This window comes from Myotis myotis, unplaced genomic scaffold, assembly GCF_014108235.1.
Source record: "Myotis myotis isolate mMyoMyo1 unplaced genomic scaffold, mMyoMyo1.p scaffold_m19_p_4, whole genome shotgun sequence".
NCBI lineage: Eukaryota > Metazoa > Chordata > Mammalia > Chiroptera > Vespertilionidae > Myotis > Myotis myotis.
In genome coordinates, this window is record NW_023416346.1 from 81,832,384 (window position 1) to 81,854,686 (window position 22,303).

The 22,303-nt window shown below is 41.0% G+C and overlaps 1 protein-coding gene across 8 annotated transcripts in view; it reads right to left on the reverse strand.

The window, feature by feature from the left end:
- Positions 1-22,303, reverse strand: part of TAF1 (TATA-box binding protein associated factor 1) — a 163,445-nt gene that overhangs the window by 103,679 nt on the left and 37,463 nt on the right. For 7 of the 8 annotated variants that reach the window (XR_004966850.1, XM_036304323.1, XM_036304326.1 and 4 more), the window contains exons 29-32: positions 19,161-19,228; positions 17,997-18,119; positions 17,149-17,241; positions 16,986-17,070 (exon numbers count right to left, since the gene is read on the reverse strand). Coding sequence is in view for 7 of the 8 variants with exons in the window: in XM_036304323.1 (XP_036160216.1) it covers positions 16,986-17,070; positions 17,149-17,241; positions 17,997-18,119; positions 19,161-19,228 (369 nt within the window). In the remaining variant the exon portion in view is untranslated. Of the gene's footprint in view, positions 1-7,977; positions 8,208-16,985; positions 17,071-17,148; positions 17,242-17,996; positions 18,120-19,160; positions 19,229-22,303 lie in introns of those variants that run through there. The other variant, XM_036304325.1, reaches the window with a different exon arrangement.

Consider the following 22,303-nt stretch of genomic DNA (forward strand, 5'->3'; position numbering starts at 1 on the left):
ATAAAGAACCCTCAACCCTCATTATTATTATTTTTTAAAATGTATTTTATTGATTTTTTTACAGAGAGGAAGGGAGAGGGATAGAGAGTTAGAAACATCGATGAGAAAGAAACATTGATCAGCTGCCTCCTGCACACTCCCTACTGGGGATGTGCCCTCAACCAAGGTACATGCCCTTGACCGGAATCGAACCTGGGACCCTTGAGTCCGCAGGCTGACACTCTATCCACTGAGCCAAACCAATTAGTGCTCAACCCTCATTATTAACAAGAAAACAATGCAGTTAAAACTGGGGCCAAGAAATGAACAGACATTTCACCAAAGAAAACACACAGATGGCAAATAAACACATGAAAAAATGTTTAACATTAATAGCCATTTAGGAAATGTAAAGTAAAAACCATAGAGATAGACCGCCAAGTAAAAATTTTAAAAATAGCAGTAATGCTTAATACTATAGAGAAACTGATCTTTCCTACATTGCTGATGGGAATGTAAAAGGTATAGGCACTATGAAAGAGAGTATGGCAATTTCTTATAAAATTAAATATATGTTTATCATCACACTCTTGGGCATTTATCCTAGAGAAATGAACATTTATATTCACACAAAACCCTGTATATGAATGTTTATAGCAGCTTTATTCATAAGAAAATACTAGAAATCTGAATGTCCTTCAGTAAATTGAACAAACTCTCTGGTACAATGGAACACAACAATCTTTTAAAAAATGAACTGATACATAAAACAATTTGGATGGATTTCAAGAGATGCAAAGGGGAAAAAGTCAATCTCAAAAATGTAGTATTATTTATCTCACATGCTCAAAAGTCAAAATTAGAGAGGATCACATAAATGGTTGCCAGGGAAGAAAGACAATAGTGGGTGCATGTGGGGGGTTGCAGATACAAAGAGGTAACATCAGAGAGTTCTTGTGTGGTGATAGAACAGTTCTACATCTTGACTATGGTGGTGGTTACATGATGGCATAAAACTGCATATAACTATACACACATATGCACGAATATCGATTTTTTTAAAGGTACAAAGTGCATAAGGTCCGTAATCTAGTCAATGGTAATGGACCAATATCAATTTCCTCGTTTTGATTTTGAACTACAGCCATGTAAGATGTCACCATTGGAGGAAGCTAGGTAAAGGGTACATAGGACTCTTTACATTAGTTTTACAATTTCTTGAGCCTATTTTAAAATAGGAGTTTTAAAAAGAGGATCAGGATATATTCATGGGCAAAGAGCAAATTACAGAATAATTACAAAAATGACAATTTCTTAAAAATTTAAAAACACTAATAATGTTATTGTTTAAATGTGTTTTATGTAAGTATATAAAAACATGGAAAGATATACACTGTTACTTCTGGGGAATGAAACTATGGGCGATAGGAATGAGAGGGTAAGCAAAAGGTAGGCAAAGGCTTTCATTTTCAATTTTATACAGTTCTTTATTGTTTAACTCTTTTAGCAGAAATGTAACTTTTTGTCTTTTAAAAAAAAATACTACCTATCAGGAATGTGAATGACAGGTTAGAAATAGGTTAAGTCTACAGGTGGAGACATTAACCAGTTGACTATTTTATTAATCTAAGCGGGCTTTAGTGATATATTAGAAGTTGGGGGTTTATTCAAGGGAATAAATGAGGTTTCCAGATGTAGCTACTGGGCGATGCTAGTGCCATATTAAATGCAGATTGGCAATAATAAAGGATCAAGTTGAATAAAGGACAGAGGGAGAAAGTTGAAATAGAGAAGGAAAGAACGTTTCGTTTGAGGTATGTTTGAAGTTCCACTGGGCCATCCAAAAGGAAATGTTCGGCAGGTGGTTGGAGATATTAGGTCTTTGCCCAGAATTGAGAGTCATCAGGAAAAAGGTGGTGGTTGAAGTTACAGGAATAGGAAGAACATCATTCAGCAAGGGAAATGGAAAAGGAATGGACTAAGAGGTAGGAGAAAAATAAGAGCTGAAAGTTATAAAGCCAATCACACTACAGTTTCAAGGAAGAATGGTCAATGATGTCAAGTACCGGGGTGAAGTCAAGATAAGGACTGAAAAACACCCACTAAGCCTGGTAATTATGTGATCCTGTTCACTTAGTATGTTGGGCATGGTAGGAGCCAAATTAAAGCTAATGAAGCATGAATGGCAGGTAAAGAATAGGAGAGAGATGTTACATACTCATAAAAAAATTCCAATCTATGCTATAAAATTAAGTGAAATAAGCCAACCACAAAAAGATAAATATTCTATGTACTGTACGCTTCCACTTATATGATATACCCAGAAGAGAAAAATTCATGGACAAAAGTAAAGTAGAGGTTACCAAGGGCTGAGGGAAAGAAAGAATGAGATTATTGTTTAGTGAGTACAGAGTTTTTGTTTGGGGTGATGAAAAAGTTCTAGAAATGGATAGTGGTGATGATTGCACAACACTGTGAATGTACTTAATGCCATTGAATTGTACATTTAAACTGGTTAAAAAGGCAAATGTTTTGTGTATGTTTACTGCAATAAAAACAAAAAAAGCCTGGGGGGGGATGAGGACACATTTGTAATACCTTAACTAATAATAAAAAAAAAAAAAAAAAAAAAGAGAAAAAAAAAAAAAAAGTCTGGCTGTGAAGAGAAAGGATGACAGCAAGAGGCTGAAGCAGGATTGAGGGAGATTCATCTCTTCAATGATATGAGACTTAACCTTTATATAAGAATATTTATATCTTGGCCCCAATCTCAGAAAAGACATTGACAGAAAAAAAAGAACCTTATTATTAATGGACAGAGAGTAGTCTCATAGAAACTAATACACTCATGTGCTGCATAACAACATTTTGGTCAATGATGGACTGAATATATGATGATGGTCCTATCCTATCTAATAAAGAGGGAATATGCTAATTGACCCTCACACCATTGCAAAGATGGTGGTGTTCACAGCCAATAAGGAGGGAATATGCTAATTGACTGCCCCACCCTCAAAAATGGTGATGCCCACAGCTAATAAAAAAGGAATATGCTAATTGACTGCCCCATCCTCAAAGATGGCAGCACCCACAGCCAATAGGGAGGAAATATGCTAATTGAATGCCCGCCCTCAAAGTTGGCAGCACCCACAGCCACAAAATGTCGGTGCCCAGTCCCCTCAGCCTCACTGGGGTGGCAGGCATGTGGCCTGCCTCCAGAGTCCCCCGGGCCCTTCAGCCCCCCAGCCCCCCAGGGCCAATCCAAGGCACAGGCAAGCCTCAGATGGTGGCTGCCCAGCCGCCAGGGGCCGGCCTGAGGTGCAGGCAAGCCTTGGATGGCAGCTGCACAGCTGCCCAGGGCCACCGGATGATCAGGTAACCAGGGCCGGCTGAGGCTTGTGCTGCCGACAGTGACAGCAGCAGAGGTGTGATGGGGGTGTTGCCTTCCCTGATCGCAGGATCACCTCCCGCCCCTAAGGGCTCTAGACTGTGAGAGGGGGCAGGCTGGGCTAAGGGATACCCACTCCAGTGCATGAATTTTCATGCACCGGGCCTCTAGTAAGGTTATAAGGGAAATGAAAATTCCTATCAACTAGTAACATAGCACAATGCATTACTCATGCATCATAAACAACTTGGCAACACTTATTAGTATAGACTATGCAGTTCATTTAAAATCTAATCAAACATTTAATAAGTAGTAAGGCCTCTCTCTGCCTGCTTATGATCCTATGGCTTTGTCAACACTGGCAAAAAGTTTAGGTTGTGTTTTTCAGAAGGGATTTCTTTACCTGTATGACTCTCCTTTCACCCACATGGAGTATTGTGTACCTTTTGAGACTTACAAATAGCTCCAATCCCAAGTTTTGGGTTTCCCTGATTATTAATGTTCTTTTGAAATGTTATTTGAACATAAAGAGAGGCTCTGAGATTGATTCAGTACCTATGTGGTAGCTGGAAAGCATAAGGGCTTGAACTCTACCACCACCACCACTTAAGTACAAGACTGAGTCCTCTAATATGTACTGCATACTTCCAGGTGGTTTTATATGCAGTGTTCCTTATCTTCCACTTGTTGCCTAATGACCCTAATCTTAGTGCTAGGAGTCTTGGCTATATATAATATACTTCATGGGCTACATATGTGATAATATAGAAGTCAATGAAGGTATGCTATGGAAATACTGTAATATTGTATGTGAAGGATCTGAGTCAAAAGTAATGTTAACTAGAGATAACATTCTACTAATTTTGGTCAGTAAAAGTTTTCTGAAATAAAAAATTTTAAAGTGGGAGTAACTCTACATGGGCTTTGTTACTATTAATTAAAAACAGAGGTAGGCTCATATCTGGCCAAATCAATAAAATTTGAAGCAAAAGTATTATTTTGTGGCTCGGCTGGTGTGGCTCATTGGTTGAGTGTCAATCCATGAACCAGGAGGTTATAGTTTGATTCTGGTCAGAGCACATGCCCGGGTTGTGGCTCGATCCCCAGTAGGGGGCATGAAGTAGATGCTCTCTCATCATTGATGTTTCTATGTCCCAGTCCCTCTACCTTCCTCTCTCCGAAGTCAATTTTTCAAAAGCTTATAAAAAAATATTTAAAAATATTTTAAGTATTATTTTGTATATAGTACCTAATAGTAGGAGACATCTCACATGCATGTTCAATTCCACATGGATGTCCCTTCAGTACAAAAGATGTCACATTTCATATTATATGACAACACTAATACTTACAGCCCTATTCAGTCAGAAGTTTCTTATACCCCTATCCACTGGTTAAGGAAGGGCGATTTCAGTCTTATAGGCTCTCTACTGCTGCAACCAAATCATTATTTACTGTTCCTTGGAGAAAAAGAATATCTCTACTTTGAGGATTGTTTTCTACTATGCTAGAGGTTGATAACCAGCTTCCTTGGAGCCAGATTTGGCCTCCAGATAGATGTTTTTATTTGGCTCACAGAGTTAAAAAAAATTTTTAATGTTTTTATTGATTTTAGAGAAAGAGTAAGGGAGAGGGATAGAGAGATAGAAACATCAATGAGAGAGAAACATCAATAAGCTGCCTCCTGCATGCCCCTACTGTGGATCGAGCTGGCAACCCAGGTATGTGCCCTGACCAGGAATCAAACCAGTGACCTCTTGATTCATGAGTCAATGTTCAACCACTGAGCCACACCGGCCTGGCTAAAAACTTTTTTAAACTATTAGCAAATGTGTAAACATTGGAATGAAAAAATGTCACAAAAAATCCAGATTTTCAACTTCACTTGAAAAATTAAGAGCTAGCAACACTGGATAGTCATTTCCTTAGGACAACAATCAGATTGAAGTACATGTCCCTTTAAATGGAATATGTACTGTTACAGGTTACTACAATCTATACTTGGCCCACTTCGTTCATTTATATTACCTGCCTGGCCCCTTCCTAAAGGTCACTTGAGTTTGAGATCTCTGCTCTTCACCTTTGCTCACCACCACTAATTCACTCATGTTCACGAAGGACTTTCATAGCTAGTATAATCTTCCTTTTAGCTCCAAATCCCTCATCATGGGGAGTTACTCTAACATTCATATGTACTACCTATCCAAAATCCTTAAAAATCTTCATGCTAATGGTTTGCACCTTTACTCCCAGGCAAAGATACCCGTGGCTTTATCCAGAATGTTGTCTTTACTGCAAACTGCTTTGCCTCTGAAGTTTCAATTCCAATATCCTTCTTTCCCATCACAGTCTTGTATCTGTCCACCTTTTCACTCTCTGTGACCTCAAGGACACTTACAGGCCCATTAATTTGGGTTTCCCAGTCTATCAAGCCTCTCCTGGTTTTAATTTCTTCCCTAATTAACCCTATGCTTTGAAAAGTAAGGTAATGTACAGTAGTATGCCAAAGTTAAGATATAAGATCTTTGTAATATATTTTCCTTCATCAGAAATTTTACTTGAAGATGGAGGTTGGGGGATATAAAATAACTTAAGAAATTTGAAACAGAATAAATTAAGCCCAGGAACCAAGATGGCGGCATAGGTTAATGCCGGAGTTTGCTGCCTTGAACAACTACTTCAAAAGTGAAACTAAAAGACGGAACGGACATCACCCAGAACCACAGGAATGCTGGCTGAGTGGAAGTCCTACAACTAGGAGGAAAGAGAAACGCATACGGACACTCAGAGGAGGAGCAGTGCTGAAGTCAAATTCTGAGGTGCGGAGTGTGCAGAGCGGGCTGGCGGCGGAGGGCGCGGTTGGCGTTTTCAATCGGGAGGGAGTCGCAGACTCTGAGCTCCAGATACGGGCGAGTCTTTAGGGACCCAGACTCAAACGGGAGAAGCGGGACTGTCTGGCTTCGGTCAGAGCGAGTGCAGCTTTCTCTCCGAGGTTTGCAGCGGTCGCTGGGACTCAGAGAGGCAGAGCCCCTGGGGACAGGACTGAGAGCAGCCATAACTGCTCTCTCCGCCATAACTGCTCTCTCCGGCCCACCCTGTTGATCCTGTGCGACCCGCCCCGCCCAAGCCCTGCACAGAGGCATTTGCCGGATAGCCTCAGGCAAAGGCTAGGACAGAAGTTCTCTCACTGCAGACACAGCTGATTCTCACAGCCACTTGGCCTGGAGGTCAAACCCTCCCTGGTATTAGCTACAACAATCAAGGCTTAACTACAAGACTGCGCACAAAGACCACTAGGGGGTGCACCAAGGAAGCATCACAAAATGCGGAGACAAAGAAACAGGACAAAATTGTCAATGGAAGATATAGAGTTCAGAACCACACTTTTAAGGTCTCTCAAGAACTGTTTAGAAGCCGCCAATAAACTTAATGAGATCTACAAGAAAACTAATGAGACCCTCGATGTTATATTGGGGAACCAACTAGAAATTAAGCATACATGGACTGAAATAACGAATATTATACAGACTCCCGACAGCACACCAGAGGAGCGCAAGAATCAAGTCAATGATTTGAAATGCGAGGAAGCAAAAAACACCCAACCGGAGGGGCGGAATGAAAAAAGAATCCAAAAATGCGAGGATAGTGTAAGGAGCCTATGGGACAGCTTCAAGCGTACCAACATCAGAATTATAGGGGTGCCAGAAGATGAGAGAGAGCAAGATATTGAAAACCTATTTGAAGAAATAATGACAGAAAACTTCCCCCACCTGGTGAAAGAAATAGACTTACAGGTCCAAGAAGCGCAGAGAACCCCAAACTAAAGGAATCCAAAGAGGACCACACCAAGACACATCATAATTAAAATGCCAAGAGCAAAAGATAAAGAGAGAATCTTAAAAACAGCAAGAGAAAGAAACTCAGTTACCTACAAGGGAATACCCATACGACTGTCAGCTGATTTCTCAACAGAAACTTTACAGGCCAGAAGGGAGTGGCAAGAAATATTCAAAGTGATGAATACCAAGAACCTACAACCAAGATTACTTTATCCAGCAAAGCTATCATTCAGAATTGAAGGTCAGATAAAGAGCTTCACAGATAAGGAAAAGCTAAAGGAGTTCATCACCACCAAACCAGGATTATATGAAATGCTGAAAGGTATCCTTTAAGAAGAGGAAGAGGAAGAAAAAGGTAAAGATACAAATTATGAACAACAAATATGCATCTATCAACAAGTGAATCTAAGAATCAAGTGAATAAATAATCTGATGAACAGAATGAACTGGTGATTATAATAGAATCAGGGACATAGAAAGGGAATGGACTATTCTTGGGGGGGGGGGAAGGGGTGTGGGAGATGCGGGAAGAGACTGGACAAAAATCGTGCACCTATGGATGAGGACAGTGGGTGGGGAGTGAGGGCGGAGGGTGGGGCGGGAACTGGGAGGAGGGGAGTTATGGGGGGGAAAAAAGAGGAACAAATGCAATAATCTGAACAATAAAGATTTAATTAAAAAAAAAAGAAATTTGAAACAGGACAAAATATAAACAGAGAAGCCCAATACTAATTTGCATAAACTTGCAAGATAAAACATGAATTACCAAAGAAATTACAAGCTTTTGTAGAGCTGCTTTGGGATACTCTTCCAAACTAGAGACTATGCAAGTGACAATCTTCTGCTACAAAGAGTTCTTTAGTGACCAAGTTTGAGAAGTTCAAACTTTTCTTCTTAACACCTTCAATTCTCCATCTTTCTCACATCCAGAAAGCAAAATCCCAATCCTCAATCAATGATGTCATCTGCCTTCTCAGTTCCCTAACATGGTTTGATGAATACTGACAAAGAAAATGACACAACTGAGTCAACTTATATAAAAATTAAGTCTCCAATTTCAGCTGGACCCTCAAAGGCTGCTCAACAGTTCTGAAATGTCCCCAAGTCAGCTCCATTTCAAATTTCCTACAACAAATAATTCAACCCCTAACCTACATCTCTCTTCAAATGCTCTCTTCCACCATCTCACCCACTCTTAGGATAAGACCGTTTGCTAGAGAGAAAATGAGAGGCAGAAACTTTTGTCTATCTTGCCACTTCTATAGGAACCTTATCTCCTATCATTTTTCTTCTCTTTCACTTATACAAAGTTCCCCTCTGTCCAATTGCCTTTATCCCCTTCAACATATTACAGTCTTCCTTTTTCCCGTCACAAATTACAGTTTCCACTTTCTTACTTCCCATTCATTCATATCCAAGTCTGGCTTCTGATTCCACCAGTTCACTGAAATAGTTCTTCTAATTACCATTCCCTTTGGTTTCCTCTGTAGCACATGACCTCTTCTTATAGCCATTTTCCTCTTCTGTTTGTTTCCAGGACATTACTCTCTCCTTGTTTTCCTTCTTTCATTCTGGCCACTCCTTAGTAGTCTCCACCTGACCCCTTAAATGTTGGAATTTGGTATTCTATTCTCATCCTACATTCTATCTTAACAGTGGTTCTTAACTTTTTTGGGTCACATACAGCTTTGATAATCTGGTAAAGTTTTGGTCTTTCTATCCAGAAAAACATACAGCCGTATTTTAGTACAGCATCAGGGGGTTCAAGAAATGCACCCTATTCTCTATTTGAGCTCATCTACTTATATTTTTATATGCTGATAATTTGAAAAAATATCCATAGTTACAGTACAAACTTCTCTTTTGAGCTTTGAACCTGTTATGTAGCTAGCTATCTACTAAAAATATTCATTCAGATATCCTACCTCAATACTAAACAATTCTTCTCCAAAACCACTTCTCCTATACCTTCTATATTAGTCTATGGCACCACCAGTTGCCCAGGTCAGAATTCTGGATGTCATCTGATTTATCCATCCTTCCAAAAGTGGAAATTTGTTTTGTAATTACAAAAGTATTGTGTGCTCAATTTAAATAATTCCAATACCTATATACAAAAAAAGTATAAAGTAAAAATTATCCTCATCTCTCCTTTTAGGAATTCTAGTCCATGGCAATAATTGAGCTTAAGTGACTGATCACTTTAGGTGGGGTATGTGCTCTCCAGTTAATCAGTCTCTATATTGAGCCCATTTCACTCATTTATGTCTGGCCTCTATAGTATCTGAATTTACAACCCCTTCTGTATATACTGTTGAGTAACCTAGTTTTCAATAATACATGTACTATATCTATGTATCTACGTATCTATAACTATATCCATATCTATATCTATATATCTAAAGTAACTTTGATTTTTTTATCCTCACCTGAGGATATGTTTATTGATTGGAGAGTGAGAGAGAAAAAAACATGTGAGAAACATCAATCAGTTGCCTCCCATTTGCACCCCAACCAGGGATTGAACCCGCAACCTTTTGGTGTAAGGGACAACACTCCAACCAACTGAGCAACCCAGCCAGGACTATACAGAATATATTTTGATATCAGCATATACAAATACATCTTATTTGTTAATCTACCATTCTGATAACTAACCTGTATTCCATCATATAAATATACCATAATTTATCCAGCCAATTCCCTATTATTGGATATTCAGAATGCTCCCATGTTTTTGCAATTATGAACAACGTTGCAATCATAAAGATATATATATTTGTAGATGTGCTTCTGAAAACTTGTGTGGAGTATTCCCTGGAGGTAAAATTGCTTAGATAAAGGAATGAACACTTACACTCCTCTAAAAAGTTTGTACCAATTTATGTTTTCACCATCAGCATTTGAGTATTGGCATCATCTTGAATTTTCTCTGTCCTTTATCCATACCCCCAACTTTCAACCATTTATGAAGATATCGATTCTACTTCCTCAGTACCTCCTTTTTTAAAAAAAATGATCTTAGAGAGGGAAGGGGGGAAGAGAGGGAGGGAGAGAGAGAGAAAGAGAGATAGAAACGATTCGTTGCCTCCCACAAACACCCCAACCAGGGATTGAACCACTAACCTGGGTTACGTGCCTTGACTGGAAATCACACCCACCACCTTTAAGTGTATGGGACGATGCTCCAACGAACTGAACCACACTGGCCAAGGCCTTCCTCAGTATCTCTACAATTTGTCCCATCTTCCATTCTTACTGATACTTACCTTAGTTCAAGTCCTCAGTGTTTTTAACCTGGACTGTTGTCAATAGTTTCTTTATTAGTCTCATATCTCATTCCCCTTCAATCTATTCTTCAAATAGCTTCCAGTATGATCTTATTAAATATCTAATATGGATGGCCCTCTTTCCTCTTATTTTTTAAATATATATTTTTATTTATTTCAGAGAGGAAGGGAGAGGGAGAGATAGAAACATCAATGATGAGAGCGAATCACTGATCGGCTGCCTCCCACATGCCCCACACTGCGGATGGAGGCTGCAACCCAGGCATGTGCCCTGACCAGGAATTGAATCATGACCTCCTGGTTCATAGGTTGATGCTCAACCAAAGCCACGCTGGCTGGGCCTTCTTTCCTTTTAAAGACTTAGTGTGCATACTATGCCTTTCATAATTTGCCCACCTACCTTTAACCCTTTGCGGTCGTTTGTCTACTCTCAGCCACCAAAGCTTTTTTACCGTTCCGGTCGTATGTCTGCTCTCAGCCACCACAGCAAGGAACCGTACGAATCTTAACTCTATTCATTCGTGTATCAGTTCATAATTTCTCTGAAAGCTCTTAAGTGTCTAAGCGACCTTGTCACAAACCAAAACATTGCCCCGACAAATCGGAGATATCAAAACTCAAACATAAACAAATGTGGTCGTTCCACACTCACCATGCAAAACACCGTGGCGAGTCAGTCGCCTTTTGAGAGTGAAGAAATCGACAAACTTCGGAGATACTTCGCAGACTTTCAAATAAAGCTTCACAAATTACGTTTAACTGTAATTAGGCATTCTCGCTTGTTAAGATATTTCAAAATAATACTCCAAAATGGCAAAAAGAAAGTTACCGAAAGAAGTGTACTGCGAATCTGAAAGTAACGATGAAGAGTTTTATTTTGGCACCTTGAATACTGACTCTGATGTAGAAAGTGATAACGTTTGTAGTGATTCTACTAGTAGTGACATAGTTCCAAAAAAGAATTAATAAATCTTGTTTATCCTTCATAATCTTGCATGTTATGTATCACTGCTCTTTCAATGGAAATTAATTCTGACCAGTACGACACCCATGTCCAAATTTAATACGACCGCAAAGGGTTAAAAACTCATTTCTTCCCACCAAAATTAACTCCTACTCTACAACCTAGCCAAACTCAACTACTTTTCACTTCCTTATCCAAGACACTCATCTACTTTTGCAATTGTTCTGTCTGCCTGGAACGTCTTTCCTACCATTCTCCACTTGATTATCTGCTTAGCACAGTAGGTGATCAATAAATATTACCTACTATAATCATCATCCTTTAAAATTTAGCATAAAAGTCACCTCTTCTAGCCCAGCTGGGTGGCTCAGTTGGTTGGAGCGTCATCCGTACACCAAAAAGGTTGTGAGTTCCATTTCCGGTCAGCGCACATACCTAGGTTGAGGATTCCATCCCCGATCAGGATGCATACAGGAGGCAAGCGATTGATGTTCTCTCTCTCTCTCTCTCTCTCTCTCTGTTTCTCTCTCTCAAATCAATAAACATATCCTCGGGTGAGGATTAAAAAAGATCACCTCCTCTAGGAATAGTTTCCAGTTTTCCATACCAGAAAACTTGAAAAACATGCAAAAGATGAAAATGAAGATTATCCTAACCTTTTATCTCAGAAATAACCACTATTATTACATTCATGCATTTCCTTCCAAATTTTTATATATACATTGGGGCCTTGACTTACGAGTGTCCCGACTAACGAGTTTTTCGAGATACGAGCAGTCTCTCGGCCGATTTTTTGCTTTGAGTTGCGAGCTAAAATTCGGGTTATGAGCCAGCTTCAGATACCCCACCACTAGTTGGCGCAGCGAACGTCACAGTGAACGCCACAACATCGGCCCAGCATCACGTGTCTCACTCGTTCACTGTTGATTTGACATACGAGTAATTTGGACTACGAGCTCTGTCACAGAACGAATTAAACTCGTAAGTCAAGGCCCCACTGTACATATATTTTTTAAAGCATAACTGAGAAAGCAAGTTTTGTGTTCTGCTTTTCTCACTCAACATTGCAAGCATTTTTGTCATTAGTTTTTTTAATTTATTTTTTATTTCAGAGAGGAAGGGAGAGTGAGAAACATCAATGATAAGAGAGAATCATTGATCAGCTGCATCTTGCACGCCCCCTACTGAGGAATCAAGCCCGCAATCTGGGTATGTGCCCTGACTAGGAATGGAACCATGACCTCCTGGTCCATAGGTTAATGCTCAACCACTAAGCCACAATGGCCGGGCCATTAGTTAGTTTGTTTTATAAAGAGCTTTTAATCCTTACATAATAATCCATCACACAGATGGCACAGTAACTAAACATTCCCTTTACATTAACCATTCAGGTTATTTCTCATTAATATAACATGATCATAAACATCAGTGTCTACATCTCTGATTAAAATAGATTATCATCCTATCACCATGTGCTAATAAGCACTCACATGCATCTTTTATTTAATGCTCACAATAACCCTCTAAGGAGGGTACAATTATTATACATATGGGAAAGCAAAGGCTGAGTAACTTACCCTAAGTCACATTGCTATTAAGCAGTGGAGCCAATATTCAAATTCAAGCCTACTGGACTATACCCTAAAGTCTGATCACTTAACAATTTTTAAGTCTCTCAATGCTGCCAAAGAGCTTTCCAGAAATGCCTTACAATGTTATACTGCCAACAGCAATATGCGAGAGCACCTGCCTCACTAGCATTGAATATTCCATTTTCAAAAACTGAGCTCATCCCAGCCGGCATGGTTCAGTGGTTGAGCATCAATTTATGAACCAGGAGGTCACAGTTTGGTTCCCGGTCAGGGCATATGCCCAAATTGCAGGCTTGATCCCCAGTGGAGGGGCATGCAGAAAGTAGGCAATCAATGATTATCTCTCATCATTGATGTTTTTATCTCTCCCTCTCCCTTCCTCTCTGAAATCCATAAAAAAAATTTTTTTTTTAATTTAGCTCATCTAATAGGTGAAAAAATGGTACCTCTTTGTTTCAATTTGCATTTCTTCAATTAGCATCTTCTGGGTTTTTCTTATTGCCTCACATAAGCTCCTGGTATCTTAACACATTGTTTGCGGGTAGTTTTTATCGCGTGCTAACAGGTGGCGCGGGCCATTTTTGCTAATTTTTTGCGTAAATGGCAACGTTCAGTAAAATTACGATAACTTTAGTTTAACATATTTTTTTTCAATTAAACTTTCTGTGATTTACTATAAAATGTATACCGAATTATTTTTCTTAGAATCGCACTGAATGTGTGGTGAGGCAGAGAATTGTGTGAAGGGATGACTCTACGCAGTTGAATAGATTACCGTTATACCTGGAAGTACATACATAATTCACCATTCTATGTGTTAGAGATCCAAATTTTGTCCTTTGGAATTCGTATATCTGCAATGTTAGCATCCCTTTAGAGCAATAAAAAAGTATGAAAATAAATGTATTTATACATTACCCGCATTCTACCGCTAGTCTATAAAAAAACGTATTAATACGTGTCCCGCACTCTACTACCAGTCAACGTAAAACGTATAAATACGTTTCCCGCATACAATGTTTTAAGCCAGCCATCACCTGACCAAGAAGCCTTTCTGAAGACTCCTGCTTGCTTATCATTTGTTATAATCATTACTGAGCTGAGCATCTGTGAGCCTACCAACACATCTATATTACCAGAATTCTGACTGATTAGGTTTAGGTGTTTTCTGGGGACAATAATGGATAACTGACATAAGGGCATTTCCTCTAATTTCCAAAGCAATAAGGAGATCTCAAGGGAGAAAGTACATTATTTTAAACCTAACCGAGATGGAACAAAAATGGGAGGTTCATCTTCTAGCACTTCCCTTGGTGAAATATACAGGTACTAGTTTAATAGTTCACCAAACTTGCCCTGTTCTTTCATTCCTCCATGATACTGAACATTCCGTTCTCTCTGCCTAGAATGTCCATTTTTTCATCTGTCTTTCTGGTTGTCCCTCCCTTCACCTACCCCCTCCAATTTCTCTGTACCTTTTATCTGGCAGACTTACAGCCAAACTACTTGAGTGCTAAATATTGCTGGAGAAAAGCCCCTATAATCACGTAGATTTTTAATTGAGACCTCAGTATGCTAGTCATTTCTCTCAAATACTCTCAGCTCCCTCTTCTATTTTGCTTAATGAGTTACATGGGATCATCATTTTGCTACTTAATTCCTTCAATGTCCTCTCACTTAGGATAAAGTAAAAACTCTTAAGTGTGGAATATGGCACACAGACCCTCTATGATTTGACTCCTATGTACCTCTCTACATATAACCAGTCATTTACCAACATGCACACTTAAAACACACCCCAACAACTTGTTTTATAACCTTACTAGAGGCCCCATGCATGAAATTTGTGCACGGGGCGGGCTCCCTCTGCCCAGCCTATACCCTCTCCAATCGGGGACCCCTTGGGGGATTGTCCGACTGCCTATTTAGGCCCCATCCCAGAGGATATCCCTCTTGCAATCTGGGACTGCTGGCTCCTAACCACTCACCTGCCTACCTGATTGCCCCTAACCCAGGGGTGGGCAAACTTTTTGACTCGAGGGCCACAATGGGTTCTTAAACTGGACCAGAGGGCCGGAACAAAAGCATGGATGGAGTGTTTGTGTGAACTAATATAAATTCAAAGTAAACATCATTACATAAAAGGGTACGGTCTTTTTTTTTAATAGTTTTATTCATTTCAAACGGGCCGGATCCAGCCCGCGGGCCGTAGTTTGCCCATGGCTGCCCTAACCCCTCTGCCTGCCTGCCTGCCTGCTTGATTGCCCCTAACCACCTCTGCCTGCCTGCCTGATTGCCCCTAAGTGCTCCCCTGCCAGCCTTATTGCCCCCAAACCCTCTCACCTGCCTGCCTGATCGCCCCCAACTGCCCTCCCCTGCCGGCCTGGTAACCCCCAACTGCCCTCCCCTGCTGGCCTGATCACCCCACCCCTAACTGCCTCTGCCTCGGCCCCCACCACCATGGCTTTGTCCGGAAGGAAGTCGGATGTCTGGAAGATGGCCAGTCGACCTGGTCTAATTAGCATATTACCCTTTTATTAGTATAGATAATGTTATTTCAGGCCTCTCTGCCTTGACAAATTACCGTTCTCTCTGCCTAGCAAACTCCATTGATCCACTGGAATTCAGCTTAAGAAAACTCTTTTCCAGAAAGCTTCTTCTAATACTACTCTGATTTAGATACCCTTTTTTCTATGTTTCTTTGGCAATCTGAATGCATCTAGCATATTTAAGTTCCATAATTTTTGTTTTGCCAACTAAACTATAACCAAATTGGGGGCAGGGACCATATCTAATGTGATTTTGTATTTGCAGCATCTACCAGTGCCAACACACATTAGGTGCTCAATCAATATTTTCTTAACAAGTCAGTCATTCAAAACAGAAATTTATTGCCCAGCCAGCACGGCTTAGTGTCAACCTATGAACCAGAATGTCACAGTTTGATTCCTGGTCAGGGCACATGCCCAGGTTGCGGGCTCAATCCCCAGTGCAGAAGGCAGCGGATCAATGACTGTCTCATCATTGATTTTTCTATTCTCTCTCCCTCTCTCTTCTTCTCTGAAAAAAAAAAAAAAAAGAAGAAGCCTTCCCTAACCCTTAGGTGAAGGTGCTACTTCCTCTCCTCTAGTGCACTTGCTGCATTTTAACGTCTTTCCCTTCAACTAGATTGTGAATTACATGAGGACAGTGAATATTAATAGATTAAGTAGCTAGCACAGAACCTGGTATATATTATTCAATCAGTTCATATACTGAGCTCACCATGATCTATGAGTCACACATTTCCCTAAGCTCCACCTAAGGGCCTGGGGCATAGGTAAGTTTTCACATCTCATGGAAAGCAGTGATGACTCAAAGTCCAAAGTAATATCTACTTGATTTTTATTCTCATCTCATTTTTCTGTACTTTCCAAAGTTTAAAAAAATAAATGTGCATTGCTTTTCCATCATTAAAAGTTATTAACATACTTTACAGAACACATACACTAAAATATCAATAAAAACATTATTTAAAAATAAACATGTGTGCCTGCTTTAAAAAAAGCAGAGTAAGCCCTGGCCAGTAGCTCAGTGGTTAGAGCATTGGCCCGTGGACCAAAGGGTCTCAGGTTGGATTCCTGGTCAAGGGCACGTATCTCAGTTGTAGGTTTGATCCCTAGCCCAGGTGAGAGACATGCAGGAAGCAACCAATCGATGTGTCTCTCTCACATCAATGTTTCTTTCATTCCCTCCTCCTTCCCTTCCACTCTCTCTAAAAATCAATGAAAAAAATATCCTCAAGTGAGGATTAACAAACAAAAACAAGATACCTGACTGATTCTGCTGACTATCACTGCTCAAGACTTCATGCACTTAAATTTTAATAATGCTAATTAATGACAGATGAACAGACTGATGGAGAAAGAGAGAAAAACAAGGAGACATACCCACCATTGTACTTAACACTGTTAGCAAGGATAAGGTTGACATCATCTAGAAAGCTCTCTCGACTCTGATACTTGTGCTTGGAGATATTCTGTGATTAAAAGAATCAGACACTTAGATACACAAAGTTAATTGATTCCAAAAACACATATTAGAACAAGTCACTCACCTTACGTATAGTCTCTAAATCCATTGGACTGACAATCACTTTATAATAATCTGGAACAAACTTCTTATTAACTGGGTGATGAAATGGCCAAGACTAGCAAAAAGAAAGCATGAGAAATTAAATAAAAACCACTGTTTATACTAAAGATTCTCAACCTTCATTGGGACACAGATATTCCTGAGACTCTGACCAAAACTAATGACCCTTTTCCCAGAAAGACACATCATAACCACACAAAACTCTGTATGTAACTTAAGGTGTTCTTGTATTCCTTTAAGGGTTTCTATGCTCTGAAAGAGTAAGAACCGCTGCTCCATACTCAAAATTTCTTATTCCCTAGTCCCATCCAGAAGTTTTATTGCATTACACATATAGGAACACAAAAGGAAACTTAGATCAGAATTCCTAGGCAGGATCCTTATAACAAAATGGTGCATTGAATTAACACAGTACCTCTGTCATAAAGTTGCAAAAGACAAAAAAATGAAACAAAAGACAACAAACACTGGGTAATTATCAAACTGTCATTTTTCAAGAAGCAACTCTATTTCCAAAGCTTCCATTGGCTGGCATATTAATTTCTCTCCAGGGCTATTTAGGAACATTCAAATACTGAATGTAAACAATAGGAAGAAACAACCTCTTTATGTCCACAGTTTCCTGGCCTCTTTAATTTTAATGATAATGCACACATACAGCAAAAAAGTCAGTTTTGACATTTATATGCAGTTTGAATTGACAAACACCACCCTCCACCAGACTCCCCGACATATATACACATGTATACCCTATTATCCTTTCCTTTCCCCTGTACTATCTTCACAATGTTTAGTACAGAGACCACTTACATCTGGAACTGCCATCATTTTCTGGGTGACAATATTATCCAGAATAAAAGAAAATGCCACTTGGTCATCATCATCCAACAAGGGATTGATAGCTTTCTCTAAACGAGCCAATTTGTCTTCTTTCTGACATGAAACAAAGCAAAGGTTTCCATGAGGTATGATCACCACAGAAAATTAAGGATAATTTAAAGTTAGGTTGTCTATTGCTGTTGCCGAAAAACGTCTAAGAATTTTCGATTATTCAGTTTCAAGCAAAAAGTCAAGATAAATGACATTCTAGTAAAAGGATCAAACAGGATGTACCAACCACTCCTTTAGGTATTCTGTATTCTACTCTATTCACCAAAATATACATCCCTGGGCATCAAAACCTTTGCTTCCATAATAGAAACACCTTCACCAAGTTAGATTTTACAATCACGCTAACACATTACTGTTGATTAATGACTTCTGTATAAGGAAATCTAAATGAAATTCATTTCATACTTTACTGGGAAAAAGTTTATGTACCAATTGTTCCACATCCTCACTAACACTAATCCTCACTAACAATCTTTTTTTTTTAAGTCTTTTTAAAATTTTAGCCTTTCTGGTGGGTATGTAGTGGTATCTAATCATGGTTTAAATTTGCACTTCCCCAATAATCAATCAAGTTGAGAATCTTTTCTTGTTTACTGGCCATTTGATTATCCTTTTATGAAGTATCTACTTCGGTATTAACATCATTATATCATTATTGCGTTTTTATAAGCTTGTAAGGTACCGTATTTTTTTAGGTAAGAAGATGGAATATAGATTACCTTTTAAAAATTAAAATTCCTCCCTGCCAAAATACAGCCTCTTAACTCCAGATGACTTCCTGGAAAATCACTTTCCTTGGCCCTTTCTAAAGAGACATGTGGGTTATAGATTTTAATCCTAGCTCTACTATTTAAAAGTCATGATGCCCAGGACAAGTCATTTCCTTCTATGAACCTCAGTTTTTCCATCTACAAAAGGAATTGAACTATATAATTTCTAAGTTCCCTTCCAAACTCTAACATACTAAAGATCTGCTACTCCTACATATCTTTACTCTTTCTTCTGTTGCATTCCCTACTTCCTCAACCCTGCTACCCACCACCTTCTAATTCCACTGCCTTTCTCTCATTTTAAATGTCTTACCTCTTTGAGCTTTTCATCACAGAGATCCAGCATGGATTGAGAGATCTGGGTCAATGAGTGCTTTGGCCCTAAATTGTAGAGCAACAAGAAGAAATGAAACTGTTAAAAATGGGGGAGGCAAGCCCAGCCAGTGTGCCTCAATGGTTGAGCCTCAACCTATGAACCAGAGGTCACGGTTCGATTCCCGGTCAGGACACATGCCCGGGGTTGCAGGCTCGATCCCCAGTAGGGGTTGTGCAGCAGACAGCCGATCAATGATTCTCTCTCTTCACTGATGTTTCTATCTCTCTCTCCCTATCCCTTCTCTGGAAATCAATAAAAATATTTTTTTTAAATGGGAGGTAAGAGCTGCCAACACTTCTCCAGATGTTTGCCACATTTACTTAAGCACCAAATATGTGCCAGGCACCAGACTAGCTGCTGGGCTACACACATAAACCAGTCTTATCTTCATTTTTAGTGCCTAACAAATGGTAGACACACAACAAATGAACAAACTAATTTTAACTCTCTTCCTTATCTAATCTAATAAAAGAGAAACATGGTAATTGGCGTATGACTGCTACCCTTCCCACTGGCTAATCAGGGAGATATGCAAATTAACTGTCAGCCAAGATGGCAGCCGGCAGCCAGGCAGCTTGAAACTAACATGAGGCTTGCTTGCTTGCTTCAGTGAGGGAGGATTCCAACATTCCCCGCCTGCCTTGCCGGCCTTGGAGCCTAGAGTTTGAAACATTTTAACAAATAAAGAAGCTAAAAAAAACCCCAGAAACCAGCTTTCAGCAAGCTGGGATCTCAGAGCTGGAGTCAGAGCTGGAGTTATACACTGTTTCCATTACCTACTTTCAGCAGCGGAGGACTAAGAGCTGGAGCCTCAGAGCTAAAGCTGGCCCAGAATTAAAAAAAAAAAAAGAAAAGAAAAAAAGGAGAAGTTGGGAGCTTCCATCACCGGCAAGCCTGAAAACAGCCCTCAGCCCCTCACCCAGACTGGCCAGGCACCCCAGTGGGGACCCCAACCCTGAAGGGTGTGTGACCAGCTGCAAACAGCCCTCAGCCCCTCACCCAGGCTGGCCAGGCACCCCAGTGGGGACCCCCACCCTGAAGGGTGTGTGACCAGCTGCAAACAGCCATCATCCCCTCACCCAGGCTGGCCAGGCACCCCAGAGGGGACCGCTGCCCTAATCCAGAACACCCTGCAGGGCAAACCAGCCAGCCCCACCCATGCACCAGGCCTCTATCCTATATAGTAAAAGGGTAATATGCCTCCCAGCACCGTGATCAACAGAGCCGAGAGGTCTCCCGGCACCGGGATCAGCGTGACAGGGGGCAGCGCCCAAACCCCCTGATCGCCCTGCAGCTGTGTGTGACAGGGGGTGGGGCCACAACCTCCCTATCCGCCCTGCTCTGTTCGTGACAGGGGAAGGCGCCCCAACCTCCTGATCAGCCCTGCTCTGTGCCTGATACGGGGGAGCTCCCCAACCTCTGATCACCCTGCGGCTCTGTGTGTGACAGGGTGCGGTGCCCCAACCCCCCCTCCCCCCCCCCACAGGCCCTGCTCTGTGTGTGACAGGGTAGAGCCATAACCTCCCCATCAGCCCTGCCCTGAGTGTGAGAGTGGCGGCACCCCAACCCCCTGATCGGCCCTGCTCCGTGGGTGATAGAGGGCAGCGCCCCAACCCCCTGATGGGCCCTGCTCTGTGTGTGACAGGGGGCGGTGCCCCAACTCCCCTATCGGCCCTACTCTCTGAGTGACAGGGGGGAGCGCCTCAACCCCGATGGGCCCTGCTCTGTGCGTGACAGGGGGGAGCTCCCCAACCCTCTGATTGACCCTGCTCTGTGCATGACAGGAGGGAGCTCCCCAACCCTGATTGGCCCTGCTCTGTGCATGACAGGGGGCAGCGCCCCAACCCCCTGATTGGCCCTGCTCTGTGCGTGACAGGGGGTGGCGCCGCAACCTCCCCATCAACCCTGCCTTGAGTGTGACAGGGGGCGGTGCCCCAACCCCCCAATCAGCCCTACCCTGAGCGTGACTGAGGGCGGCATCGCAACCTCCCAATCCGCCCTGCTCTGTGCATGACAGGGCGGCGCCCCAATTCCCCAATTAGCCCTGCTCTGAGCCCGACCAGGGGCTGCAACTAGGGATTGGGCCTGCCCTCTGCCACCCGGGAGCAGGCCTAAGCCAGCAGGTCGTTATCTCCCGATGGGTCCCAGACTGCGAGAGGGCACAGGCCGAGCTGAGGGACCCCCCCCTCCCCCTCCCCCCCGAGTGCACAAATTTTTGTGCACCGGGCCTCTAGTTTGTGTATATCCACACATAGTAGTACAACTATTGATACTGCTGTCTTTAATGCTTTGAAAATGATACTAAGGATGGAGAACGATAATATGTTTAAGGATGGCTGAGGAGATCAATACAGGATTTAAAATCTTCCCATACTTAGCATATAGAATTTGCCACTGTAATTTTTGTTTGCAGAACTCATGGTTTGTGATGTCCTCCCAACATATGGCTAATCCAAACAAAGCCTTTCTCATAAAAGAATCTCTATCTCATCTCAGAATATTACTTTAGTTTCCCTGATATCCATAACAAGAGCTTCAGAAACCATTTCCTACACTCCCTGCTTATGGCTACCCTAATTTAAGCTCACAAGGATAGTTAAAAACATTTTCATCTAGACTAATAATTCTGACTACTTCCTTTCAGTACTTATTTTCTTATCTTTCCCTGTCTATTCTTTTGTGTAAGTGTTCCCCAGAGCCTAAACCTCAGCTCTTTTCTAATTAATTTAGCATTCATTCATTTATGCATTCAACAAATGTTTAATGACATGTTCACTAAGAATAATGGGATCTATTTCAGTACTCCTTATAATTACAGTGACTGTTCATAGCATGATCATTGCTTAGTCATCAGAGGATAACATTTGCTAGTGGAGATCGGAAAAATTTATTTGTGAGATTCTGCAGAGTTCATTTTTCTATTCCCAATATTTGCTGAAGTTAAATAAAAATTTTCAAGCCCTCCTCCCCCAAAAGAGAATAATGGGAAAATAAGACACCACTGCCCCATATTTAGATGACAAAACTGAGGAGGCTATGAGCAGTTAAGATAATTTATCTAAGGTGACTCAATTTGTAAG